Consider the following 27,966-nt stretch of genomic DNA (forward strand, 5'->3'; position numbering starts at 1 on the left):
GTAGAATTCAAAGATACAGCCATGTTAGTCTGTAGAGCCATTATGTGGAGAGGTCTTATAGCACCGTTGGTATGCTCAGGGCTCTCTTGATGCTCTGCTGGAGAAGAGGGGCCTCCAAAGCCACCCCAGCCTGTATGCCTTCCCTGCTCTGTCCTGGCAGAGGGACAAAGGTCTCCATGGGCCCTGTGGTCCTCTCCAGGATGGGTCTTGGCTGGTCTGCCGTCAGGGACAACGAGGTATGTGCCCAGAGTTGGCACTGGGTTGCCATGGGCAAGCACTGGGGGCAGAAGCAGACCCCCTCTGCCTTCCTTGAGCAGAATGCCCCCCTGCAGTCAGACAGCAGAGCAGCCCTGTTGCTTTGCCAGGAGTTCAGCTTCCCTCCATTATGGCAACTCCCCCCCTCCCCAAATTTCTTTCAAGTGTGGTTGGGTTCCTCTTTAAAAACCCTCAGAAGGTGCAGACGAGTGGAGAGGATGGATGGATGGATGGATGGATGGATGGATGGATGGATGGATGGATGGGGGGAGGAAGGCCGAGTGTTACTGGAAACACTGCTTAATCTAGAAGAGAAGCAGGAGCAAAGGGGTTGGGGGAGAAGGCAGAGGGTCCTTTGTGTAACATGAAACCTCCTCCTGTTGTGTTACCCTTGCGAGACCTTCATTAAACTACAAAGGAGGAATGCCTCTCAAACAAGGACCAGGCGGTGGAGGGACCACTTTCCCAAGAATTGTGGGGCTGGAGGGCAAGAGGGTAGGAAGCCATTAAGGCTGAGGGGGACCAAGGGGTGGGGAGGATGGGGTCCCTTGAGCCTTTGTGTCTGGCCTCGATTTGGAGGCAATTAAACCTGAACGTTTACAATCCAGGTTATATAAATGGCCAACCGTTAAAACTTTTCACGTCTCTGGAAATTGGAAGCAGGCTCAGCCAGGCCCCATCTCAGAGGCAGATGGTGGGACCACAAGAATGAAGACCAAGCCCTCCCCTCACCGGCTTTCTAAGGAGGCCAAGAAACCCCAGCATCCCAAATGTCTTTGCTCTACAGCCTGGGATGGAGTTAAAAGGAGCAAAGGCTGGGGGGGGGGGGTAGCACTTGGGGAGGTTATGGGGTGGCATCTCCCAAAATGTGGTAACTGAGTTCTCCAGAGCCGCTTCCCCAAGGCCTTGCTGACCTTCCACCTGCCGAGAGATCCGTGGGAGACCCTCTCTTGGGCTAGAAGCTGGCGCTTTACTGCTCCATGTTGGACCAGGTTGGCTGGCAAGGCAGGTCCAGCCAAGCACCTCATCAGTCCAGGAGGGCCAAAGCCCTCCAGTCAAGGCCGACTCGTGGGCTTCCATCTCTCCTGGCAGGGCGGCAGTGCCCAGCCCTCCTTACCCATCCTTCCCTCAGCTTTACCACCAGAGGCAGGGAGACCCCATTGGGGTGGAAGGGCTCCAGTGCCCCCGTGGTGCCAGCTGTTAGCCACTCACAACCATCAAGCCACCAAATGCATCTGAGGAAGGAGGCACATGTCTGCAAAAGCTCATGCTACCAATTTCTGTCTTTCAGTGAGTCTCAAAAATGCTCCACTCTACTGAAATGGCGAAAGAACGGGGGCCATGCCTCAGGCCCCTCCATCTCCCCCCCCCCCTCCGTCAGCAGCCTCTCTGCAGGGCTGGTCTCCCACCTCCAAAGGGATGCTGGACATTGAAAGCAAGGTGGAGGGGACACAGCTGCAAAGCCTGGGAGGACAGTGTGGTTTTGGAGGAAGAAGCAAGCCAGGAATGAGGCAAGAGGGGCGGATGAAATCATGGAGGGCAGCGGGGAAGGAGGGATGCTGCTTTCCTTCCTTCCTTCCTTCCTGCCCGGCCCAGACCCATGAGAACTATGGGAACCAAATGGATTCGGGAGGGAAGAAGGGGGGACCACCCCTGCCAGTCCCTTGGGACTGGGGAAGCCTGGGTGGGCCCTGGAGCGCAGCCCTGGCTTTCCTAAGAGGGACTGGGCCCAACTAGGAGGGAGGGGGCCGTGGGGTGTCAGTCTCCCCCTCCCTCCCTCCCTCCATTTTGCTGCCATGAAGAGAGGCAGAGGCCAGTGGTGCTGGGGCTGAGCCCATCCAGCCGGGCTCTGTTTCCCCTCCTGGAGCAAAGAGTTGCTTGAAGGCCGTCCAGGAAAACATGACTGTGGCTCCCTCCCTGCCTGCCTTGGCTCGCACTCCTGACCCCAGGCAGATGCAGGCAGAAGAGCCAGGCAGCCTTTCCTGCCCTGGGTCAGGTGCAGGGCTCTGTGGGAGGAGGGCACCCCCTTCCTGCACCACAAAGGCCCTGGGCCCTTAGGAGCTGCTGGTGCTGCTGTTGTTGTTGGGTACCTCCAAGTCGTGTCTGGCTTATGGTGACTCAAAGGGGAATCACAGGTTTCCTTGGCAAGGTTTGCTCAGAGGGGGTTTGCCACTTTGGCTGAGAAAGTGTGACTCGGCCACGGTCGCCTGGTGGGTTTGCATGGCTGAGTGGGGATTTGAACCCTGGTCTCCAGGCCATAGTCCAACGCTGGAACCACTCTGCCAGGCGGCTCTTGGCCCCTTCCGGCTGCTGCCTCCTCTTCTTCGGCCCCTAGGACCCATGCAGGGTACCAGGCCAGAGCCCCTCCTGCCCTCCTTGCCCAAAGAGGCAACTGCCCTCAGTGGGAGGAGGAGGGGGGGTGGATGGAGCCCCTTTGGCTCTGGGGCAAGGAAGCCCCCTCCTCACTCCTTCCTGGCTTCATTTCTGGAAAGCGGCTGCTCTAATTGGAAGAGTCTGTGGGCCAGAGGAGCTGCTGGGCCTCCAAGGCCCCGGAGGAGGAGGAGGAGGAGGAGGCTTTGGAGTGGGGCGACCCTCCAAGGAGGCCTCCCCGGGAGCCAGAGGGGCCCCAGAGCAGCCCCCAGGAGGCCCCAGCTCCGGCTGGTTTGCAGAACCAGGGACAGGGCAAGGCTCTTCCGCAGCCTCTCCTCCCCAAAGCTCTTCTCCTGAGGCCAGGCTTGAATCCGAAAGAGAGACTGGGGGAGAGAGAGGGAGCCCTCCTGGAAGGAGAGCCTGGGCAGGGTCCGCCAGCCTCTCTCGGGCCCCTTCCAGGCCCCTGACTCCGGGAGGCGCTGGGTGCCTCCCTTCCCCTCTCCCGCCCTCATCTTCCAGGGCAGACCCCGGCCAGTGCCAGCCAGCCATGCCAGCCCGGCCGAGGGGGCAGCGGAGGGTCTCTTTCCCTGGGCGGCCTCTGTGGGGCCAGGGCCTGGGCCTGCCTGCCTCCCTCCTCCTGCCCTGGGCCCCGGGGCCTCCCCTGGGCTTCCTCCCGGCTGGAACCCATTTGGAGTCCGATGGCGTGCCTCTAACCACTTGCACATGGCCCCCTTGCAGCCCCCCTCCCTGCCTCAGTTTCCCTCGGAGGAAGGCCAAGGAGGGCCTGAACCCCAGGCCGCCGGGGCTCCCTGCTCCAGGGGGGAGGGAGTGGGAGGGGGTCCCTGGGTCTCCCTTCGGGGGGGAGGGGGAGGGGGAGGGGCGGCGCCCGGGGCTCCCTCCCTCCCTCCTTCCTTCCTTCCTCGGGGGGGGGGGAGGGAGGGGCCAGGCGGGGCAAAAGGGGAGCCAGGAGGGAAGGAGCCTCGTCTTCTCCCGGCTCCAGAGACACACAGAGGCAGAGAGAGGGAGCTCTCCTCCGTCCCTCCGCCTGCCTTCTTTCCCGGCCGCCTTCCCTCCTGCCTTCCTTTCGGGGGTCCCTCCCGGCCGAGCCCCTGCCCTGCCCTGCCTGCCTCCTTCCCGCCGCCGCCATGCCGCCCAACTTCTCCGGCAGCTGGAAGATGAAGAGCTCCGAGAACTTCGAGGAGCTGCTGAAGGCGCTGGGTAACAGAGACAGAGGGAGAGGGAGAGACAGAGAGGGAGGGAGGCAGGCAGGGAGCAGGGCAGCCGGGGAGGGAGAGGCTCCGAGGCGCCCTCCACCTGCCCCAGGGCCAAGGAAGCCGCCCTCCCTCCCTCGCTCGCGGCTGGCAGATGGGGGGCAGAGGGGGGTGACGGGGCGGGGGCATCCCCCAAGGCCAGGAGGCCAACCCCTCTTCTGGGCATCTGGGGCCTTGGGAGGGAGGGAGGGAGGGAGGGGGAGCCTTGGGGGGGTGCTGGGATGCCTGCCCCCCCAAAGGCCCGAGGGGCTCCGGCAGCAGCAGGGGCTTTGCGAGTGGGGAGGGGGCCGTCTCGCCGGTCCCTTTCTGCCCCTCCGCCCCATTTCGGGGCTCTTGGGGCAGAGGAGAGGGAGGGGTTGTGGGGGTCCCTTGGCCAGCCCCCCCGGCCCCCTTAGCCTCCCTCCTGAGGCCGGACAGCCATGCCCCCGCCCCTCCTTTCTCTTGCCCAGGCCCTAGCCTCGCCCCCCCCCCCCACAGAAAACTCTGTGGGGGGCAGGGCATTGCCAAGGGGCAGAAGCAGGGAAAGAGGGAGCCCTTTCTGGCCCAGAGGATGCTCTTCTCAGACTCGGCCCCACGAAGGAGGGGAGCCCCGTATAGGGCCTTGGGGGGGCTGCTCCCTCCCTCCCTTTTCTCCCTTCTTCTTCTTCTCCATCTGCCAGGGGCAGCTCCAGGGGCATGGCTGCCTGGCAGACACCAGGAGAGGAGCCACAGGCCAGGACCACCGCTGGGCCCCAAATCTGGGGGACAAGAGCAACCCATTTCCCCACACAGGGCCCTCTATGTATGTGGGGGGGTCAGCTTAAGGGGTCTGCTGCCCATCACTATGGGCCAAGGGAGGACTTTGCCTGCACCCTCTCTCTCCTGCCTTGGGCCCCCCAGAGACCCCCTTTGGCCCCTCTGCCCCAGGGCCCTTGGGGAGGAGAGGGCAGGGCCGCCATGGGGCACGGTGGGCTTCCCCTTGCCTCAGCTAGCCTTGCAAGAGCCCAGCTGCCCTTGGCAGAGGATGCCCGATGTGCTCGGTCCTTCCCTCTCCAGGCAGACAATGCTCCTTTCCTATTGTTGGTGTTTCAACAATGCTCAGGAGGAGATGTGTTGCAAACCAAGGCGCCCCAGGCACCTGGAAGCCTTGCAGGCGGAGGTGGCAAGGCACCCATTTCGCCACAGGAGCCAACCCCTGGCACCTGCAGCCAAGGCAGCGCCCGGGACTGAAAGGGACCCATTCAGGACGGATCCCATCGGAGGGCGTGAAGGGAGCCTCCCAGACGGCACTGGGTTGGGAAAGCAGATGAGTGATGCCCTTGTCTGGCTTGCCCTGGGACAATTTTGTGGCGCAGCCGGTGATGAGCTGCTCCTGTCCCAGTTGTGTCAAAGCAGAAGCAGCCACAAACAAGGTGGGAGCCTCGGGGTGCCCTGCAGGAACGCCCGGATCCTGGCAGAGAAGGTGGCATTGATCTCAGGGGAGCCTTGGCCGGAGCCTCCCCACAAAAGGTCCCTACGGTTCCGGCAGGGTTGGCTCCTGGCCAGGGCCTGCTTCCTCTTTGGCACACAGAGAGGGCACAGCGGGTGAACCTGCATTGTTGTTATTGTTGTTGGCGCACTTTACTTATACGCCACCTTATTCCCCCAAATCAGGAATAGAGGCGGCTTACAGGTAAAACCAGACACAAAAAGACAGACAGATCAAGCAGACAGATAAAACCAGACAGAAGGTTATTGTGGAAGTGCAATTAAGGTCTCAGTAACACTGGCAACCGTTGAATACTTGTAATTTAATTTGAAATTGCTGTTTACATTATTGATCGCTAATTACACTTTCATGATAAGCTTTAACTGGAAACAGTTTAAAAAGCAGTACAGTTTCCTGCTGAAGACTTTCCTTTGAGAAGATCTAGAGGTTTATTTTGGCTGCAACCATGTTCTCAGGCTCCGTTTGAAAAGCTAGGAAGACATTTAAAGTCCTAAAAAGGATCCAAGGCCAATCTGTCTTGACCGCGACCCCTTCGCCCTGAGCTCTCCCTTCTAAAAGGACCAGGCTGGGCCCTCTGGGGGGCTTCTCTCCCCCCTCCCGGTGGGTGCTGAGGGCCTGCCTCCATCTCCCTCCAGGGGTCAATGTGATGCTCCGGAAGATCGCGGTGGCCGCTGCCTCCAAGCCAGCCGTGGAGATCAAGCAGGAGGGGGAGGCCTTCTACATCAAGACCTCCACCACTGTCCGCACCACCGAGATCCACTTCAAGATTGGGGAGGAGTTTGAGGAGCAGACGGTGGACGGCAGGCCCTGCAAGGTGAGGGGCGCAAGTGGGGCTCCCTGTGGCCTGCGGCCCCCTTTGTCTCTGGAAGAGAAAGGGCAGGGAGGGGTCTCTTCTGACCCCTTGGCCCCCTCCTTCTCGCCTTCCCCGCTGCTCTAGCTCCTGGGCCAGGGGCTGGATTGCCACTTTGTGCCCCACAGCATGGCGAGCAGATGGCATGAAGGGCCACTTGGTGTCCCCAAGAGTCCTGTCAGGATGGGAGCTGCCTGCCAGGGACAACCCCTTGGTCATCGGGGCCTCTTCCCCATCTCCCCTGGGAGGATGATGGAGGAGAATGGGGCTCCATGGTGCTATTCCCCCCCCCTCCGCAGAGCCTGGCCCGGTGGGAGAGTGACAACAAGATTGTGTGTGAGCAGCGGCTGCTGAAGGGCGAGGGGCCCAAGACCGGCTGGACCCGAGAGATGACCAACGACGGGGAGCTCATCCTGGTGAGAGGGCCAGACCTTGCCCATCTTTATTTGTGTGGGGGACAGAGGGTGAGAGGGATGGTGGCATCCCCAGGGGAGGGAGGCCAGTCCTGGAAGGGGGGGTTCAGCTGGACACAGGGTGGAGGGGAGCCTGGGGGGTCTGATCCACTGCTGCCTGGCTTGAGCTCCCTGTCTCTTCTCCCTTGCTTTGCAGACTATGACTGCCGACAATGTTGTCTGCACCAGGATTTACGTCCGGGAGTGAGAGGCCATCTGGGGGGGGAGATGGAGGGGGTGCAGGAGCCAGACCCCCAACTCAGCCACAGAGGGAGCCTCTGGCCAGCAGCTCTCTCCCACTGCCCATCTCTCTGTCCATGCTCAGAGGCTCTGCATCCAGCAAGACTTAAGGGAGCAGCTTGTCTCCTCCTGGCTGTTCATAACATTCCCTTATCCCTTTGTGGATGGGGGGAAGAAGCCCCTTCTCTCCTGGCACTCCCCTCACTGCCCCCCAGGCCAGCCAGACCCCCAGCTGCCTCCCAGGGTCCTTGACCAGCTGACTTCTGCCCTCTGGGAGAAGACACCCCTCTCGCACGCTCACACAGAGACACAGATGTGCCGAGCATCCTTCTTTGGGGGAATATGGGCTCAGATGTGGGGGGCTCACCAAGGAGACCCCCGTCCTGGATTGTTGCGTCCTTCCTTTTCTGCTGGAGGTGTGTGTTGGGCACCTCTCCAGTCCGTCCAGTTCCTAAAGTGGCTGCAGCTGGTCTCCTCAGTGGAGCAGGGGGCTGGGTGACTTTTTGGCTGAGGGTCCTTTAAAATGGGGTACGAAGCCAGAGGCACATCTGGGTTATTTTGCTGTCCAGAAGGTGCCTGGGGCCCCCTTATCCCCCCCTCTGCTCCTGGAAAGCAGAGAGAGGGTCACTCGCACCCCACTCCAAAGGCCTGCCCCACTTTCCCTAAAGCTTCTGCCTTCGCTTTGGAAGTATTTATTTGCTCCTTGTGTAACAAAGACCAAAAAGAGGAAGCCCCCTCCCCCCCCCCCCCACTAGTGGCCTCCTTCATGTTCATCTGCCGCCTTTTGGCTAATAAATGTCTTTCCAAATCGATTCCTGGTGAAGGAGCGGCTCTTTTGTGTCTGGTGCTTGCTGGTCTGTGACTCCATAGGCCTCTGCTGCCCTTTCTCAGCTCCAGGGCCCCCCAGTCACTCCAAGATTCCCCCCAAAACACACAGCATTCTGCCAGTCCCATAAGAGGATCCCTCCTGGAGGCAAAAGGGCTCCAGGATATTTAGAGACAGAGAGAAAAAGAGCACTGGCTGGTGGCTTTTGGCAAGCAGCCCCCCTGGTCTAAAAATAAGCCATAAGGGGCTAATGGTCTCTCCAGATGCCCTCCCCCCCCCCCACAGAGTGGCATTTGGGCTCAACTGGGGGGCAGGAGGAGCAAAGTTGGTGGGGCCCAATCCCCATCTTCCCCCAAACATCCCCCTCCAAAAGTGCCAGGGAGGGGGCTTCAAGGGCAGCTCCCCCTCCCTTCCTTGGAGCTCTTGGCTTCACTGCTGAGGGCTGTTCTATTTGGGGCTTTTCCTGGAGGAGGGCAGCATGGGTCCACATCTCTGCCTAGGAAGTGCTGAGGAGCAGTGTGGGGTGGCACAGGGCCTGGCACACTCCTGCGGAGGGGCACTGTGTCCCCTCTGCCCCCAGACTGGCCTGAATCCTGTCTCTAAATCAAAGGCAACCCTTCACATTGAGGGGGGGTGGTAGAAAATGGGGCATTGCCCCCCTAAGAGCTCTGCCCTGCCCCCTAATTCTCTTTCTCTCTCCTGCTTTCTAGCCAGCAGTAACTTGAAACCTGACCGTTTAGGAACACAGCTCCAGACTCCAAAGCCAAGAGGCAGGCCAAGAGAAAAGGAGCCCAGCCTCTCCTTTGCAAGGCTAGAAATGGGAAGGGAAGTTTTAATGGGGGGGCAGACCTGATTCTGCCCCCCTTCCTCCCGCTGGTGGCCGCAGCCCCACTCCTGCAAGCCTCCCAGGAGTGTGTGTTTTCCCTTAAGGGTGGGCATCTGCCTTGGCATGTTGCTGAAGCCAGGAAAGAGGACCCCAGGCCTTGGTGATGGAGCTGGGGGGGGGGCTCTTCATGCCCCCTGCCCCCCAGCAGCCCTCTTGGCCAAAAGACACCTCTCTCTCTTTGGCGGCAAGACCTCTTGAACTCTTTGCTCTGGGTAGGAAAGCTTGGCAGGGAGGGAGACAATCCCAGCAACAAGCCATTTTCTGTCAACCCAGGTGGCCGCAACTCCCAGGCAACTGGCTCAGGGCAGCAGAGCAAAGGACAAGGCTGTGGGGAGGAAAGTGAGGGGCAAGCCCGGCTTGGGCTGGACCTTTCCACCTGATGGCCAAGAACAAGGGGCGCCTGCCTCCCCCTCTGTCTGGTCTGGCTGTTGTGTTAAAGATGCCGCAACCAAGGCGGGATGGAGGTTCTCTGCACCCTCCGTAGCCCCCCCCCCCCTAAGTAGCAGCCCCTTCCTTCTAGGCTCCAGTGGCACTGGTGCTGCCCAGCTGGCTTGGCACAGATGTCCTCTTGCTCCCAAGCCCTGGGCCCTCTCTCACTCAGCACTTGTGTCTTCAATCTCAGGACTTTTGGTCTTTGCAAAGAGGTATCCTTCATCTATTCATTTTCATGGATTGTTTCACCCGCCTTTCCAAAGTTGGCTATTACCCCAACAGAAGACTGCTGTGTGGCAAGATTTGTCCAGAGGGGTTTGCTTTTGCCTCATCCAGGGGGCCATTGCTAGGCCTCTCTCTCTCTCTGCCCCATCCTCTCCCTCAGCCTTTGGCTTTCTCTAGAGCCCAGTCCCCCACTCCCAATGGCCACTGCTGACCCCACAGAGGAGGCCCAGGGAGAAAGGGGAGCCCCTTTGCCCTGAAAGGAGACAAAGGCCCTGGCTGCCTTCTCTTTCTCTTTCCTTCCCCACCCCATTTTAGGTCAGGGGCCTCCTGAGGGAGTGGGGCTCCCCTCTGACCCCTTGGTCAATGGTTGCTAGCCCTCAGGGGCCCCTCACTCCCAGGGCAGCTATGCACCCCCCTACCGCCCCCTTCCCCTACTTTCTGGGGACTGATGATGGATGGCCTGCCAGGACTAAGCGCTTTCCCAACCCCTGACCCCCTTGGCCTCCTGGGTTGCCAGGCTGAGTCCCCCCCCCCCATCCACGGTGCTAAGGGGGGTGGGGGCCCTCCTGTGGGATTTGGGGGTTCACCTCTGGGAAAGGGCCCCCTCTGCCCCCTTCATAGGCTTCCTGGCCATAATGATGGGCCACCCCAAAGGCCCTTCCTCTTTTCTGGAGGAAGGAATGGTGGGCTTTGGCTCAAATGAGGACAGGCCCCCTCCCTCCCTCCTGCCTCCAAGCAGAGCTTCTGCTGCGCCAACACTGCCCCCCGGAGGCTCCGGCTGGCACTGCAGGGCGCTGTCCTGGGTCCTCTTCCTCCCTTCTCCTCCTTCTCTGAGAGCATGGCCTGCTGGCCTTCCACCAGCAGCAGCAACTGCCTCCCTGCCTGGCCTAGTGGCCTTCCCCTAGACCCCCGCCACCTCCTCCTCCAGCTGCAAGGGCCTTCCATTGACATGGCTGCCAGTGAGAGGCCCCTCCAGACCACCTGCCCTCCTCCGCCCTGGTCAAGCCCTGCTTCAGGCTCATGATGTGGCCAAATATGACAGCCTCACTTTCACCCTCTTGGTTTGTAAAGGGATTTCAGGGCTGATCTGTTCTAGCAGCCATTTGTTCGTCTTCTTGCCCATGCTTTGCACTCTTCTCCAGCATCACTTCTGAAAGGAGTGGCTTTTCTTCCTATCCACTTTCTTCACTGCCCAGCTCTCACATCCGTAGATAGTGATGGGGAATACAATGGCTTGGAGGGTTTTGACTTTAGTATTCAGTTGTCTATCTTTACTCTTAGGATCTTGCCTAGCTCTTTCATGGCTGCCCTTCCCATCCCTAGCCTTCTTCTGACTTCTTGACAGCAGCCTCCATTCTGATCAATGCTTGAGCTAAGGTCTGGGAAACCTTTGACTATCTCAATTTTCCCATTGTGTAGGATGAACTCTTACAGTTCTTCTGTGGTCATAATTGTTGCTTTCTTAACGTTTAGCATGAAGCCTACCTTGGCTCCTTCCTTCTTGACTGTCAGTAATTGTTCCAGGTCCTTGTTGGTTTCTGCTAGTAGTACTGTGCCATCTGCATAGCTTAGTTTGTTAAAGTTCCTTCCTTGGGTCTTTGCACCTCCTTCCTCTGCCCCTAAGCCTGCTGTGCAAACAATATTTCCTGCATTCAGGCTGAACAGAGTAGGTCATTGTGTGCAACCTTGCCATGCCCCTTACCCAGCATGGCATGGGTCAGGAAAGACCCGCAGAAGCCCAGTCCCAGCCAGCCAGGGCTGCCAGGACTCGCTGGGCTGGGAAGTAGGCCCCTCTCTGCTGCCAGAGCCCCAAAAGGACGAAGACAAGGATGCCAACACACCTTTTGCTCTTGGTTAGCCCATTGCTCAAATAAAGACATGGTGAGGCAGGACTCTCTCTGACGGGGAAATCCATCGTTTTAATTCCAGCTACAAATCACTTCTGAGAGAGACGCTGGGTCAAAACAGTAAATAAATTAATGGGATCAACTCCTGCATTCAGTGCCTTCCTTCCAGAGATGTGAACACAAAACCCCCAAATCTATATTTTAGAGCCCCCCCCCCCCCACTCACACACACACCAGTCTTAGCTTTATTTTCTGTTAGTCTTTTAAAGCAGGATCCCAGCAACTCAGGGGAAAGTAAGCGTGGAGGGATGGATGGACAGACAGCATCCCAGCCATGGAGCCCGGCTCAGCTCCAGCCCCTGCTGCCCCCTCCCTTCTTCAAGCAAGGCATACCCCACTGCCTTCTTAGGGTGCCCCCACACTCTCACCCCATCGACCCCATTCCCAACCACCACCACCCCGCCCACCTCACCAAGAGCACCTGGTTGCTGCACCCGATGGGCTTATGGGCTACTCAGAGTAACTATTTCTGCCCAGCCCCAAAACCCTTCTAAACATCACCCACCCCTTGCCCTCCCCACATAATAACAGTGATTATTGCTAATGTCCTCCTCTGCAAAGGCCAGAGAAGGCAGGCCTCTTTCAGGGCAGGGGCCCTGGGGCCCCTCCAGCCTGGCCTCTGGAAGGAATGCAGGCCCCTCAGCTTGTGGGGGGGGGGGGTCCTGAGGTGAGAGGCCCTGTCTCCCCTAGCCCCCCATGCACGCACCCCCCATTCTGCTCCTGCTACAGGGACTGTGCCAGCGCCACCCCAGCCTTTGATCCTGGCTTCCCAAATTCCAGAGCAGACTCTCCTGTGTGGCAGGCCCAGGCCCATCCGCCTCTGCAAGGCACAGCAGTCATCGCCCTGAGCCAAAAGCCCTCCAAGTGTTAGGGGTTTGCTTTGTCTTTAATTGTGGGGGGAAGCCATCCACTGTGGGCCCCAGGAGCAGATTCCTCTCCCCGCCCCATCCCTCCCTCTGCTAACCCTAGCCCTAGCCCTAGCCTTGCCTCCCAGGGATGGGGGAAGGAGAGGGGTCTTTCAGCCAACATTCTCCTTCTCTGGGAGGTGGGCTCAAGTGCTGGCGGGGAGGGAGGGGGGGTCATAGTTTCTGGATCCTTGCCAGATGGAGACATTTCAGGGGACACTTTCCAAAAAAAAAAGAAAAGAAAAGAAAAGAAAAAGAGAGAAAACGCAGCTGGTGACGGAGACCCCAAGACCTAGATGGCTCTCCTGGGGTCAGATTGGCTCCCGGGTGCCCCCTGAGGAGTCAAGATTTGGGGTGGGAAAGTGTCTGCTACAGCTCCAGGGCTTTTCTAGAGGGATCAGGAAAATGTCCTAAAAGGCTGAAGCTATGGGGTGGGGGGGATGGGGATGGGACAGCCACCCCCTCCCTCCAAGCCCCCAGCCCCAACGCCTCTTGGCAAAGCTGCCAAAGAGAGAAGAAGCCCTTGCCAAAGAAGGGAGACAGGGGCAGTTGTGTGGAAGCAGCTCTTGAGAGAGGTCCCTTTTCCTCATCTCCCCACAAGTCACCCCATTGTGCCCAAAGGAGCAGACGAATTAGGGAAGCCAATTCTGGGGCAGGCACAGACCCTTCACAGACAAGCAGACAGGTTGGGATCCCGAGGCTCTCTGGACCCCCACCAACCTCCTCTGGTAGAGGGATGAAGGGCAGCCCCATGGAATTAAGGGGCTCTACCCTCTGCCCCCCAACGGCTGCTCCCTCACCACACACCCCAACCCCAGGAGGCTGTGATGGCTCTGTTGGTGGTGTTAGGAGGTCTGGCACTGGACATTGTGCCGGAGTGGATCCTCACGGGGGTCTTCAGGGAAGGCCTCGCTGGTGAAGCGCCTCCCCCCGAACCCCAGCTGGGGGAAGTAGTCACGCAGCTCAGCCTCCTCTGTGCCTTCGGTGGCCATGACCTCCTCCCGGGGAGGGAAGAAGGCCTGGAACTGGCGCAGCTGGTGGGGGGGCAGCCAGCCAGGATCTGGGAACCTCACCTGGGAGAGGGGAGAGAGAAGTGAGCCTCTTCTCACACATCAGGGCCCTTCCTCAGAGGACCTGGGGGGACCTGACTGGCACAGAGCACCCCTCTGCTACGGTTCATATGTGAACAGCCTGGCCTGGGGGGAGCAGCGGAGAGAAAAGTGTGTTGCCAGAGAAAGAGCCCTCCTGCAGGTTTGACCTGCCTGCCCTCCCCAGTTGTGCTCTCAGTACCTGGAACTCAATGATCAGCTTCCCCTTCTGGGTGGGGCACTGGTAGATAGGCATCCCTTCGTTGGGCACACACTTCCTGTCCCCCGGCTTGATCATGGTTCCTAGGGGGCAGCAGGAGAGAAGAGGATGGGGGCTCAGAGATGCAGAGGTAAGACCCCAACCACCAGGCAGGCAGTGGGCTTCTAGTGGCCCCCCTTTGAAGTCTGGGGAGCACAATGCTGGGACACCCCTTTCAAAGACCTCTGCTGAGAGAATGGCCATCAGCCACTCAAGAGCTACCCACCTACTGGCACACTGTGTGCCACCTTGGCCTGGCCAGCTGGGAGGCCATCTTCATGGGTTCTTCTGTCTCAGGCACACTGTTGGGCCCTTATCCCACCCACTCACCTGGCCGTGAGGAGAGGAGGAGGCGCCTGTTGTCCAGGGTGTAGATGACCAGCTTGCAACCACAGAGGGCATCCACCAGGGTCACCTCCCGCTTGACCACAAGGTCGTTGCCCAGGCGCTGGAAGACTGGGTGCTGCTTCTGGTCCAGGACTATGACCACATCTCCGGGCTGGAAGCCGGGAACTTGGTCACCCTCCTGGTGGAAGGTGAGCTTCTGCCTGTCTGCCATGCCTGGCAGCGAGGTGAGGGACAGAGATGGGAAGGAGGCACGTGAGAGAAGTGGTCACCCAAGTGAATGCTGGTGGCCCCTGACGTTGTACCATCTTTCGCAGCACATGGGAGAGCTCCATTCGGGATTCCAATTACCAGAATCCACCTCTAACTAACATGGCATCATCAAATCCTGACCTGAAAGTGCTGGTGGAGAAATAGGGTCCCAGAGGAAGGCTCCAACCAGAAGGAGTCCTGCATCAGTGCCCTCCCAGACAGCCCCAGTTCCCCACCTTTCTCCACACAGATGTCGAGGAGCTTCTTCTCCCGGATGACCTTCCGGCCGTTGCAAGCAAGACAGCGATCCAGGGGCTGCACCCACTCCCCTTGACCGAAGCACTGGGAACACATTGCCTGGATGTGATGGACCAAGTTCGGGCCAAGGCGGTGAATGACCACCTCCACACCAGAGCCATGGCACTTCGGGCACCTCGGGTCATGCCCTTCTCTGCCTCCGCGGCCTGGAAAAAGGGTGGGAGTCCACTCAGGAGGGGACCTGGAAGACTCCAGCCTCAAAGCTGGGGCAGGAGAGGACCTCCTGAGGGCAAGAGCTCTTTCACTGTGGCCTCTAGACCACCTGGAAGGGTGGCCAATGCTCATCCTTTGGAGATCTCTAAACAGCAGCAGGGTCAGGGCTCTCTCGGGAATGCTTTATTTGTGGAGACTAGATGGCCACCCAAACTCTGCCTAAGGCACTGCAAAGAAGGGGCATCCCTCACCCTCCAAGGGAGTCCTTCCGTTCCAGGGCCAAACTTCCTTGGTTGTTCTTTCACACCCCGGTCTCTAGGTTCTGTCTGCCATTAAGAGAAGGTGTATTTGCTTGGCAAGACAGGGGCATGAATTAAAGAGGCAGGGAATTGCTCTCTGGGGCATGGGCAACCCAAAAGCCTCCTCAGAACAGACAGCCAAGCAATGTCCCTTCCCTCTGCCAACCCCAGAGGAATAAACTTGCTCACCACCACAAGTCTTGCAGATGATGTTCTTCTGGATAGAGATCTTTCGTGTGGTGCCTTTGTACAGCTCCTCCAGAGTGACTGACAGGTGATGGAAAGCTGTCCTTCCTAAAAGGAGACCACCAGAAGACCCCTGACCCTCTCTGGTGAGCACCCCCTCCTCACCTTGGTCCAGTGTTCACCAGTGGGTCAAGAGCTGGCCTGGCAGAACTGTTGTGCCCTCCTGACCTTTCTCCTCTGTCTGAGCAAGGGCACCACTGGGGACAGGAAGCCCAAGCCTTTGGAGGAAAAAGAGCCCTTTCATAGGCATTGACCCATGTTTCCCTAATGCTCTGAAGGCCCAGCAGGGAGGAAATGTGGGATGAGCGTCTGGGAGGAGAGAAGGGGCAGGGACTCTGAGGAGCAAAGACCTCTCCCTGTGAGCCAGCTCCAAGGAAGCCCTTAAGGGGACATGAGGGCTCTCCTCTACAAACACCCACACACACAATGGCACAGTGCCTTCCTCTGCTTTTACCGGCCAGCCAAAGGCCCATGGCCCTGGGTTTCCCATGTCCACCCCACAGGGAAAGAATGATGGAGAACAATTCCTCAGGGGACTAAAGAAGTTGTCCCTCGCCCCTCCCCAAGACAACTCAGACCAGCCCCAGGGAACATGGCCCATGCCCACCCAGCAGGCCATGCCAAAGGCCCCCTCATCTCCCCCTCTGTGCCACCTCTGACCCATTACCCCTCCGGCCGCCTCCCCACGTACCTTTCCTTTCCACCCGGGCTCCGTGGGGGGAAGGCCCCCCACCAAAGAACAGGTTGAAAATGTCCATGGGGGGCCTGAACCCCCCTCTGCCAGCCGCGCCCCCTTCCTTCATGGCTCTCTCCCCACCACGGTCATACACCGACCTTTTGTGGGGGTCTGACAGCACTTCATAGGCCTGAGAAATCTGTTTGAACTGCAGAGGGAGGGAGAGGGCATTAAACAGGCGCTGCTGCTGATGCCAGACCCCCCCCAGCCCAGCCCAGGCCCCCACCTAAGAGGGCCACACTCCACACCTACCCGCTCGCCTTCACTGGGGTTCTTGTCTGGATGGTACCTCAGTGCCAGCCGCCGGTACGCCCGCTTGATCTCCTCCACTGTGGCACTGGGCTTGACCCCCAGGAGGTCATAGTACTCAGTTTCCTTTACCATCTTCCCTCAAGAGTGGCCTGGAGGGGGGCACAGTAAGAGAGGGTGAGCAGCTGGGCCCCCAAGTGGCATGGAGGCCCCCCCTTCCCCCGGCTGCCAGGCAGGAGGGTCTGGGGCCCTGGATCCAGGGAACCCCATCTTCACACACACACACAGATGCAACAGCCAACGCTTTTAAACCTAAAAAGAACACCCAGCTAGCTCCTTTTGAGAGAGAGAACTATCCAGCCACCTCATCAGCTGAGCCCCAAGCAAAAGCACCACCCCCCCTAACAGCTGCCACTGACCTTGGGCACTTTGGGTTCCTGGGGGGGGGGACAACGTGGGGGGCAAGAAATCGCCTTCACCCAGCAGGCCCCCTCCTGCCTACGCGGCACTGCTGGGCGCCCCAAAATCCTCCTCCTCCTTGCAGTGGACCAACCTGTTGGAGGAAGCCATAGGAGGGTGTGGGTCTGGACCTGGGAAGGGGGTGCGTCACATTCCACAGGTGCTTATTACCTGGCCCGCCTCACAGGATGAGCGTGAGTGTGCTCCTCTTAGGCCCTGCGGGGCGTGGAGTGCATCACTCAGGCAGCTGTGGTGGCGGCACCCAAAGCACAGGATGAGCCGGCTCCCGTGCCCTACTTCTGGCTCCCTTCCCCCCTGCAGCTGCCACCTCACCCCAGGGCCTCCCTTCCGCTGGGGCACCTGCTTGCCAGGCGATGCCACATGGGCGCAGGGGGCCAGGGGCCAGCCCTTCTGGGGGCCTCCCTCTCAGCAGCCCCTTCCTCCTCTTTCTGCTGCTGCTCACCCTCTTCTCTGCAGGAAAAAAACTCCACAGCTGTTCAGCCAGACCTGCCTGCTGTCCTCATTGCCAGACAGGACTATGGCTGGCCATCCCTCCATTCCTTCACTCCCCCTAAAAATGCTGGTTGGGTGAAGGGTTGCAGTGGGAGCACAGGGGCAGAGCACCTCCTTTGCTTGCAGGAGGTCCCAGGTTCATATCCTGGTAGCACTGCTCAGGACAGGATGGGGAAGCCGGCAGAGCCAGAGCAGCCCAAGATGGAAACATGGGGCAAGAGGGAGCTCAGGGAGAGATGCCCAGGCCCTTTCCTGGCTGCTTGCCCACCTGCCTGCCTCCTCCAGGGCTGCAGAGGGGGCCGAGCAAAATTATCTCCCCAGATCCTCCTGGTCAAGCCACACCAAGCAGCCCACTTGGGGCAGAGTCTGTGCCAGCCACGGCAGGACCCTAAGGATGCACAACCCATGACTTGCCCCATCCACTCAGGGCGCTCACCCTCCCCTCAGTCATCTTGGCAGCTAAAGAACAGCAGGGCAGCCCCACACATTTGGAGTGGGATTTTACAGGCCGTCTGTGTCTGCCAAAGGCCCCAAGAGCAGCAGCAGCAGAGAAGGATCTCCCCCTGACCCCCGGCCCCCTCCCCACATAGGAATTTCCTCTGGCTCTGAACCCATCTTCCCCATGGAAGAGACACAACAGGCAAAGACGGAGCCATGCATGCAGGTGCCTGTGGGTACCCATCTGCCCCGTCAGCCCTTCTGCAGGTGCCAAGGCAGCTGAGCTCAGGAAACTCTTTCTCAAAACACTTGGCAGACTGTGCTGGATCAGCAACAACTGGAAAGCAGCCTTGTCCCTCAGGGCCCCTGGGCTCCTGGCCATGCAGGAGGAAGGGATGCCATTGAGACCAGATGTGTTGAGAAGTCTGCAGGATGGGCTCCGGTTTCTCTGTTGCCATGATAGGTCAGTGCCCTTGCCTCGCCTCTGATGAATGTTATGGCCAGTGCAAAGTTTGCACCATCCAGAAGCTGACAAGTTGGTGCCAAGCCAGAGTTAGGGTGGCACAGTGGTCCTGATGCAGCAGCTCCCAAGACCCCAAAAGCATATGGGGTGATCTGGACAGCCTCCTGGTCTCCTCTTTGTGGAAGGAAAAGACCCACCTGGGCTGGGCAGATTTCCAACACTGACTGCTTTAATGCTGGTCAAGCGAGGATGCAGCAAATGATGGGTCAAGTGAGGATGCAGCAAAGAACTGGTGGCAGCTGAACGAAGATCATTCATGCTCTGCAGAGGAAAAAGTGAGGCAGGACCTTCTCATCTGGAAACACTTCTGACCTGGAGGAGGTCCTGGCTCTCACCAGAGGCAAGCAGCAAACAGCAGTGCCCAAAGGAGAACAGCCTCTTCCTGAGGCAATTGGTTGTTCTGGCATGGAGCAGCACACAATAGTCAAAGTCAGCTGCCACAAGGTGGTTGTTGTTTTGTTTTTACTCTGGAGCTGGGCTGGGGGTCTTGCTCCTGCTGGGCCTTTCCTTAGGCTGCACAGCCCCAGCTGCCCCACAGAGAGACCCAGGGGGCAAAGAAGGGCCCCCAGTGCCCAGTCCTGCCCAGGGCATCCCAGCTGGAGAGGCAGCCAGGGAGGAGGTGCTTTTGGTGGGAGAGGATGGGGAAAACCTCCTTTCTGGGAGGACCCCAGCAGGGTTCCCCTGAATAAGCAAGAAATGGGCACCTCTGCCAGAGCCAGAGCCAGCTAAGGACGCCTGGCTGGTCTTTCATCCCCAGCCAAGCCAAGCCAAGCCAAGCCAGCCGGACTGGTTTGCTGCTCCTCCTGCCCAAGGGAAGGAGAGGCCCTCGTCTGTAAGCACTGATAAAAGTGAAGGCGAAGGCTTTTGTGGCCGGCATCCCTAGTTTTTTTTAGGGTTTTTGGGGCTGCCTCGCTGGGGTCTCTTGCCAGACCTTGCCTCTACTGAAAAAGCTTTGAATGTCCCACTTCTCCTAATGATGCCAGAGCTGTGCAGGTAGTTAGGAGACGCTCTTCCCAGCCTCACCAGCCTTGCGCTTCTGGTTTGTAGGAGAACCTGAGAGGGCCATCTGTTGAGCAAGTGTCCTCTTTGGCCTTCAGCCATCGGGAGGAGAGAGCAAAGTGGGGCAACAACAAAGGCAAGAAAGCCATCCCTGAAAGAGTCAAAGCACAATAGCAAGCAACATTAATCTCTGGGGATCCCTCCTGGGAGCCAATGTTTCCGACGCCCAGACGTGGGAGAGCCATATCGGGACCGCATTCTTGTTTGGGAGTCCAGCTGCTCAGCACAGCTATAAGGGTTGGAAAAACCATCATCCAGGAGGAGGCCTCTGGCTCCCATCCCAAGACATTCATTTTCTTAATGACAAACAAGAATCATTAACAAGGAAGAAATCCTTGACCTGCAATTGCCAGCAACAGATAGTTTGCATTTTGTGTTACAAACAAGGGAGATGATATTTACTTCCTTTCTTGGTGTTTTAAATAATGCTTCAAAATCCAGGGCCCTTTCACACTACACGGTCATACAGCTCTCTCATCCCTGTCTAATTGTCATGGCAACATTTTGTGGCATCCTGGGATTTGTAGTTTAGGGAGGGGTCAGTACTGACAGCCAGCGTGGTGTAATGGTCTGAGCGTTGGACTTTGTCTCTGGAGGCCAGGGTTCAAAGAGTGACTCAAAACGGTTTAAATATATAGTCCAAACTCAGCTTTAGCAATATATTTCAAGGCCCCCCTCCTCTGTTTCTTCTTCAGTTGCTGTCCTTCCTTCCTTCCTTGTGGCCACAGGAGGGCAGCAACCGCCGTGTGCAGGATCCTCTGGCCGGCTGGACTTCCTGACTGCCCTCCAAGCCAAGCTGTCCGGGGCAACAGCTGGGCAGCAGGCCAGAGCGCCCCAGAAAGTGCCACCAGCAGGGAACCAGCTTCCTCTGGGGAGCCCCCCAAAACAGCATCATCATGAGGGATGTGTGGGCACCAGGTCAGGAGATGAGGCAGAGCCAGATACCCGCTGGACCCTTCTTTGACAGGTCCCTTGTCAAGAAGAAGCAGAAAAGCCGCTTCTCTCCTTGGGGCCAACGCAACGCAAGGCAGGAGCACAGCAACGGGGCCGGAGTGCCAGGCAGGGAAAGGGGGAGCCCCATCTTGGCCGTCCTTTGGCAAACAGCCCCAGCAACACCAGATGGATGCCTTTTCAATTGCTTTGTGCCCTGGCTGTGCGTGAGGCCTTCAGACCAGACAGAAGCCCAGGCCAGAGACGAATCCCTGGGCAACAGAGAAAAGGCAGAGACCAGACCTCGCCTCAGTCGTGGGAATTGCGGCTCTGAGCTTCTTTGATGCAATCCAGAAGGAACTCCTTGGCTGAAGGGTTTGTCCCATGGCAAGTGGAGCTTCCGTCACTTACAATGGACTGCTGGGTTTCCCTTCAGTCCAAAAGCAAATGTCCAAGGAACAGTTGTAAATATGATGGTGGCACTGGCTGCCAATAAACCTACACATTGTAAACCGCTCTGAGAGTGTTTGAGTGCACTGATAAGCGGTGTATAGAAATGTACTTGCTGTTGCTTCTGCTATCCTTCATGTTCAGATGGCCAGCACAAGCTTTCCTGGGCAAGAAAGCATTTCTTCTGTCTTAATTCCCCACAGAAGTCATGGGCCTGGCAAAGAAGCCGCACAAAGGCTGGATCTGAAGGGGTTCCCACTGCAGCCTGCAGGTGTCCCTGTGGGTCTGTGTGTTTGTGTCGCTAGGTGGCACCCACTCGCTTCTCTTTCCTTCTCTTCCCCTCCCTTCCTTTCCTCTGCTTTCATCAGCTGTCAGCTTTCCATCACCTGGACAGCTGTGTCAAAGGTGCAGAGCTTCCGAAAATATTTTCTCGGCTGACAAGATGCTGGAACTGGATTCAACCACCTCCCAGCATCTAGTTGCCTGGCTGTTGCTAGCTTTCTTTTTCTTTTTGTCTTGGGGAGGAAAAGGATGAAGAAGATGTTGAGGCTGCCCTGGGCCCTGCCTGAGACCATTGCAAGAAAAGGAGGGCAAACTTTGGGTAGTTCCCAGTTTGTGGGGTGGCAGAAATTATCCCTCTGCAGTGGGACTCTTGGATCCTCCATTCACATCTGAAAATCCTTGGGAAGGAAGGCATTTCTGCAGAGGCCCATCACACATGGCTTGCTGAAAAGTGCAACAGGTCAAAAAGAGCCTGCTTGCCAAACTGCTGGTCCAGGCCAAAACCCCTGGTTCAGCCAAAGAGTATCTCTGCCAGGGTCAGCGCCAGAGGCAGACAGAAGGAGATCCTGAGATCTACACACCACGAAAGACAGAGGAGGGAATGAACAGCTCCCAGTGTTGGGGATGATGGTGGTGGTGGTGGGGACAACATGATGCTCCACAGCTGGGTCTAGCGGGGAAGGGGCACGTGTGGTTCAGACCCACATGGGGTGGGGGCAGAGGCTGCTTTGACTGTACCACTTGGAGTAAGTGAAAGAATGGGATAGGAAGTCAGCACTGTTTTCAAGATGTCTTTTCAGTTTTGGTCTGAATCATTCACATCTGCTAGGAGAGGGAGGAAAACAGGAAAGGGCCCCACGAGGAAACCAGCCGAGGCCTTTTCTTTCAGTTCTCCTCCGAATAATGGCATTTCCAGACCCTTTCGAGAGGCATTACTCAGCTCTCAAGTCTGATGTCATCCCATTATCTGCAGAAGCCGGAGGAGGAGGAGGAGGAGGGAACGCAGGAGGGCCAAGGAGGGAAAAAGGCTCTGGATCTCTTGGGACTCCAGCCAGGCATTTCCCTCTCTCTGACTCATATGTTTCTGCTGAATTAACCCTGAATTAAACCTAGAGGGATCCAACTTGGGCAGGAAGGACCCCTGAAGAAGGTGACGGCAGACCTTAACTGTGCCTGGGAGACCAGAGGGACCCAGTTTGGACATTGGGGTGCAGCACACATCCCCTCAACAGACAGAGCTGTGAAATGCTCTGTTCCTGGCAAACGGAAGAGATTGGCAAAGGTGCCCCTGCCCTTCACCCAGCCTGGATCACTTCCCACTAAAGGCAGGCAGGCAGGCAGGCAGGCAGGCAGGCAGGCAGGCAGGCAGGCAGGCAGGCAACCTCCAACCTCCCTTTGGTTGCTCTGCAGGGATGCAGAGCTGGACTTGGCCCTCCCACATGTTTGGTAGCCCTGGCAGCAGAGGACAAATCCTGCAAAGGGGGCCCAGTGGGCAAGAGGCTGCTTAAGAAAAAGCACTCTGGCTCAGTCCCCGGGCCTGGAGTCTTCTTTGGCAGACGGTTCTGTTTCGACCAGAAACTAGAATTCCCACCTCCCCTACAGAGTTCCTGAGAGGGCTCCTGTGCATGTACAGAGTGCATTCCCCTTCCTGCTCAGGGAAAGGGGAACCCCAGCCCCTCGCCTGGAGGGCCGCTTACCCCCCTGGATGGCACAGAAACCATCTCACAAGGAAGGACCCGTCAGTCAACGCCTGCACCCTGCCTAAAGCAAGGCTCTCGGTCTCTCTCCTGACAACTCCAGAATGGGAACGTGAGCCAGCCAGACAGTTGGCAGCCAGCTGGTGTGAAAATAACCCCTGCCTCCTCCTCCTCCTGAATGGGACTGGCCAGCTGGAAGCACTGCTCAGATTCCACCGGTGCTTCTGTGATCTGTGATACTTTGGAAGAGAGCCACTCCTGGGGCTGGCTAGCTTGTCTCCAGTTCAGGTAGCCCAGCCAAGTGTCTCTGAGAGGTCCAGGGTCAGAGCGAGAGGAAGAGGCGGTCATCCTCACGCAGATCAAGGGCATCAGGGTGGGACCCAGTTACCCACCCAAAAAAAGTCTCCATGTAAGACTCCAAAGTCCTGCATTTCATATTACTTGGTGGAGCCGAAGGTGGACTCAAGAGCAGACCAAAAGGTGGACAGAGAGGTGCCCCCCTGGAGGAGCCACAAGGGGCTTCTGGACCAGCCAAGGCCTTGTCCTCCTCTTCTTGTGCTCTGGTCCCTCTGACCCAACAGGTGTTAAGGAGCCTGACTATGGTGCCTTCCCAAGGCATTACAGCCCCGTGGCACTCCCTGGGCACCTGCTCATGCCTTGGTTGCTGCAGCCCTGCCTCTGGTTTACTCTCCCTCCTGGGGCAGTTGTGTGTGTGGTTGTGTGTTGTGTAGCTGAGACCCCTCCTGGAGTCCAAGCATTCTGGGATGCCATTCCAGTCTAATCTCTGCTTCTCTGCAGAAAGCCAGCTGCTCTCTGGCGTCCTGCAAGATGCCTCCATCCCCCACCTCCCAGCCTCCCTCTTGGCCAGAAATAGACATTGGGGTGAGACAAAGCGGGGACTGCTCCCCCCTCACCCAGGTGGCCTTTCCTGGCTCCTCTTCTCCCCGGCAGGCCCTGGACAAAGGGGTCCCTTGGAAAGTGGTTCTGGGTTGGAGACCCCCAGCTCTGCCGGTGGCCTGCCGGTGGCCTGCCCTCCTGCCCGCCCTTTTGTGGGCTCCTCCAGTCCCCTCTCTTCCTCCTCCTCCTCCTCCATCACCTTCCCTTGCAGCAGCTGGGGACTCATAATTACTGGAGAAATCAGGATGTTTACTCCTTTGGAAATTGCTGTTTACTGTTGCCAACTAAGGCCCTTTTGGTGATCTTTGGGCACAGACGGTTATTTTTGTTCTCTATTTTAATATTCCCTCACTGTTGCTGAGGTTGCCATGCGCCTTGCAGACTCCCAGGGAAGTAGCAAAGCGGAGACTTCACCTGCAGTCTCTGCCTGGACCCCCAAATGGCTCATGCACTCGACTGATCAAAAAAGAAATCTTTGTACTCCGGCACAAATTTTGTGCCAAGTGAGTCCTGAACTGTAAAAAGAGTCTTCACAGTTTTGGGATTAACTCTGTGCAAAATTTTCACATAGTTGGTTTGTGCAGTCATTTCAGGACTCTTCTCGTCTTGGCACTTTGAAATATTATTTCCAGCCTAATACACACACACACACGGTGATTAGGCTGCCCAAGCGACTTGGGGAAAAGGCCAGGTTTTGAGAGCTGCAATGGTGGTCTTCCCAGTGGATGCAGCACTTTCTGCCACATTCCTCTATGGGGAGGGCCCATGCTAAGGGTGCCCTTAAATGCCCACCGTTAGCCCAATGGGTCCCTGTCTCGAAGGCTCCTGCCACTTCCACAATGCATTAGACAAGTGGCACAAGCCGGTCTGGGACTCTTCCCAGTTGATGGCGACGTTTTCAAGGGGCAAAGGGGTGTCCTAGGGGTAGTTACCCCATGGAAGGAAGGTGTGCCCAACATTGGGAACCGTTTTATTCCCCCCTCCGTTGCCATTGGCACAGCCAGCCAGCCAGACCTGGTTGCCTTGCCCGCTTTGCCCTTGGAGTGCTCCGGTGTGAATAGATTGGCAAGGGCTCCTTGGAGGCTGAGCAGAAGAGGGGCTTCATAGCATCTTAGAGCTGAAAGGGGCCACAAGGGCCATCTTGTCCACACAAACCCTGCCAGACAGCATTTCATTTCAGCAGAAGCTGCTTGTTACCTGATTGTGGGACAAGCCCCATTGGGTGAAATGCACAGCATTTCAAGGGACATGACCTCCTCTAGTATTCAGCCTGGCATCCCAAGGAATGAAGCCCAGCATGCAGGGGAGGGGGTGGGGGGTCCCAGAGTGTAGCAGGAGCAACATCTGTTGTGGGCTGCTCCCCCCAATTTCCATGAAACCGGAGCCCCTTCAGTTGCTCGTCTCTCCTCCACCCGTCCTTCTCTCCTTCCTTCTTCCCTTCCTCCCTTCCTTCTTTGGTGGGGCTGATGGCCCCAGGAGCGCATTCCAGAGGGCAGCCCCCTCCCCACAGCTGAGGGGCTTCTAATCCATCTCCATGGAGCCCAGTCAAAGGTGAGGGGCCTCTTGTGATCTTCCCTTTCTGGGTTTAGACACTTCACGGGAGAAAGCCCTCAGGGTTGTTGGGTTTTTTTCCCTTCTGGAGGCCTTGTATTGGCAACAGCTGCAGAATTGGGGGGGGGGTCTTTTTCCAGGGAGGGAGGGAGGCTGGAGGGCTTATTATAGAGCCAGGGCTGAGCCACCCTTCTTTTTCTGGCCCTGACATAGACTGGCATCCATCCCCCTTGACTCCCAGCCCTCCCAAGCTCAGGACCAGCAAGAAGAGGAGAGAGCTTCACTTGTACTTGGAAGCAATCTCTGTGCGCATGTGTATGTATGGACCCTTGTCTCTGGAAAGTTCACGGTGCAAAGAATGGGGTTTCATAAGGCTCTTCCTTGCAATGACCCCCAAGGAAAAGTTGTCCATCACGACAGATGCTCCACAAGTTGGGAAGGAATCAGAAAAATCCATGGGGTTGCCATAAGTCTCTGCCACATTAGTGAGATTGTTTGTAATTGGCATCATGGCACCCCTCCTGGGCTTCCCTTTTTGAGGAGGAAATGCTGCTGTTTTCGAGGATTGAGCCGTGATTCGCCATTTCTCCAGCTTGCAAGGAGATTCCTCTATCAAGGTCCTCCTGGTGTCCCTGGGTCATGACCAGGGACACCACTCTCCCGCCTCCATCTTCCATGTGCTATTATAAATAACTCTTTGACTTTGCAGCTGATTTATTTACATTGTTCTTTAATCCTGGCACCTCTTATTTTAGAGAGGAGGAGAAGCCGAAATGGTCCTCAGACAAGCGATGGATGGGTGCCATGGCACTCCTTTCCTCAGGGCCCTGAGACGAGGCCGATCCAGTCATGGCAGCAGCGCACTTGTGGGGAACTGGGCCCTTTCCTGGGGTCCCCAATGGAGCCCCACATGGGAGGGCTGCCCCTCATTCCTGGGCTCTGCCCTCATCCGAAAGGAGCAAGCGGCCAGCCAAGGAGTGAATCTGAGCAGCTGAGGTGCTGGTGGTGATGGTGGGAGGCAGAAAACAAACCTGCCAAACAATGTGGTCCTTTGCATTTTTTGTGTCCCACCCCATTTTTTCTCCTTCTTTCTCTTCCTCCTCCTCTTCCTCCTCCTTGACATTCCTCCAGGGCTGCGGGAATCCGCCTGGCACATTCCTCCCTTCCCACATTCATTCCCTCCCTCCCTCCATCTGTCTGTCAAGGGGCCTTCATTGTTCTCAGTCTTTGGGAATGAAATGAGGGGCTTTTTTTTGGGGGGGGGAACAGGGGGAAAGATGGGGCTAAGGCGCAGAGCAGTTCCCCCGGTACACAACATGGGACAGCAGGATGAGTGGACAAAGCTCAGGGGTGGAGGAGAGGCTTCTGCCTTCTCTGTTTGGTGCAAGCCCCCTATGAGTTTGTGGGGATGTGAGCATGGGGGTGCCCCTTTCCCCCTACTCCTCCTGGTCCTCCGCACAAAGCCTGCGGCCGATGTGGGGAGCTGGGCTGGATGAGCTCATGGCGCTGGGTGAGGTCACCCTCTCCTCCTTCCCAAAGAGCTGCTGCTTTGTCTAGGCCTCCTCCTCCTCCATTGAATTGGCCCAGAAGGAAACAAAGGCCCCCCATCATGCCCTGGACCAGGGCCAGGGAGCCGCAGAGAGAGAAGGGGGAGCCTCAGCCATCATGGGGCAGGGGGCTCAGGAGGGAGGATTCAGGGGTGGACAGAGAGAAGGATGGATGGATAAGCACCCGGCGGAGGGTCAGCAGGGAGAGGGAAGGTGGATTGGTGCCATCCCTGTGCCAAGCCCAGAAAACAAAGGCCACGCAGTGCCCGGCTTCTGGTTTTCACTGAGGCCAGGCTGGAATATTTCCAGGGATTCACATTACGTTTCCTGGGGATCATGTGAGTGCTAGCCTTTCAAAATGGGGTTCAGTGACCCATTCCTCAGGGTCTTAGCTGTGAAGGCCTTGCTTCTCTGTGACACACCTGAACGCTGCTGCCTAACAACCTGCTTCGCATGTCGCTCTACAAGATCCAGAACTTCATGCTGCGTCGCATGTATTGCTTCTGGCTCGTTGAAGTTGTGATTTTTAGAAGCACACTGGCACTGCCCTTTCTGTTCACCCATACTGTGCAGGAGGAAGAATCATTAAAACGTGTGCCTGCCTGCATTTGTAAGTGTGGCCATGCTGTTGTTGTTGTTGTACAAGCAAGCACACCCGACCCTGCTGCCTGGTGCTTCCCTTGCCGGCCCATCTCTTTGCACCCCTCCGGAGTCCCATGACACCCAGGGACATGCCAGGGACACTGCCCCCAATGCATCTCCATCCCCAAATCGGATTACATGTGCTCCAGCGGCCGCATTTAACAAGCCCCAACCGTCTGTTCTGGCACATCGATGTAACAGAGACAATAAAGGGACTTAGGTTTGGTCCGGTGGCTTCTCCTCCCACCAGAAACTGGGGCTGTGGATGGAGTTCTCTTGGGGTTCCTCGCTCCGTCTTGGGTGCCCCCGGGCCTCTGTACTTAAGCGTTGCTTTCGTTCTTTCTTCTAAAATAGTAGTAATAAAAATTATTATTGTTGTTTATTTATTTATTTCCTCCTTTTTCCCAAGCTGGGACTCAGGGCGGCTTACAACATTAAAAAACATGTTACAATTAAAAGCATACAAAAATTAAAAGCATGCCAAAAACCAGAATTAAATCGAGTCCCAAAAGAGTAATTGCTTTGTTGTTGTCCCTTCTTTAAATTCCCTCCTCAGTCTTTTCTTATATACAATGTCGTAATGTTAAGTGGGGATGTCTGGGGATAGATAGAAGAAGAGAAATCAAACCAAAGAGATACAAACCATAGAGAGAAAGGGAAAGCAACAGGAACCAAATGGAAGCAAAGAAACAGAGGAGCAAAAGAGGCCAAATGTAGATCAAAACACACCAAAGAGGCATAATTCAGCCTCAGGGACCACTTTTGGAAGCATTATGGCTTTCCTTTCCCCACAAAACAGGAGCCTAGTGCAGAGGGCTATTGGTTTGGGAATGGCTGACCCAGAGCAATGGTTCCTAACCTTTGGTCCTCCATTTATTTTGGACTTCAGATCCCAGAAACCTCCTCTGCAGGCAATTTGGCCTACAGTCAGGGACGATGGGAACTG

General features: G+C 57.3%; 2 protein-coding genes across 2 annotated transcripts; one reads left to right on the plus strand and one right to left on the minus strand.

The window, feature by feature from the left end:
• Nucleotides 1-3,583: 3,583 nt before the first annotated feature.
• On the plus strand, nucleotides 3,584-7,682 carry LOC149301717 (cellular retinoic acid-binding protein 2-like). Its single transcript, XM_089483750.1, has 4 exons — nucleotides 3,584-3,843; nucleotides 6,000-6,178; nucleotides 6,514-6,630; nucleotides 6,824-7,682. Exons 1-4 carry the CDS (start codon nucleotides 3,771-3,773, stop codon nucleotides 6,872-6,874), a joined length of 420 nt encoding a protein of 139 aa, XP_089339876.1. The 5' UTR covers nucleotides 3,584-3,770; the 3' UTR covers nucleotides 6,875-7,682.
• A 5,250-nt stretch (nucleotides 7,683-12,932) lies between these two features.
• LOC149301718 (dnaJ homolog subfamily A member 1-like) lies at nucleotides 12,933-16,481 on the minus strand. Its single transcript, XM_089482995.1, has 8 exons — nucleotides 16,452-16,481; nucleotides 16,036-16,184; nucleotides 15,739-15,931; nucleotides 14,991-15,095; nucleotides 14,268-14,495; nucleotides 13,765-13,995; nucleotides 13,378-13,478; nucleotides 12,933-13,160 (listed from the first exon to the last, which is right to left on the minus strand). Exons 2-8 carry the CDS (start codon nucleotides 16,165-16,167, stop codon nucleotides 12,933-12,935), a joined length of 1,218 nt encoding a protein of 405 aa, XP_089339121.1. The 5' UTR covers nucleotides 16,168-16,184; nucleotides 16,452-16,481.
• Between the last annotated feature and the right edge of the window lie 11,485 nt (nucleotides 16,482-27,966).

The sequence above is a fragment of the Sceloporus occidentalis genome, unplaced genomic scaffold, assembly GCF_023333645.1.
Source record: "Sceloporus occidentalis isolate IW3139 unplaced genomic scaffold, rSceOcc1.0.p SCAF_20, whole genome shotgun sequence".
In the NCBI taxonomy this organism is placed as follows: Eukaryota; Metazoa; Chordata; class Lepidosauria; order Squamata; family Phrynosomatidae; genus Sceloporus; species Sceloporus occidentalis.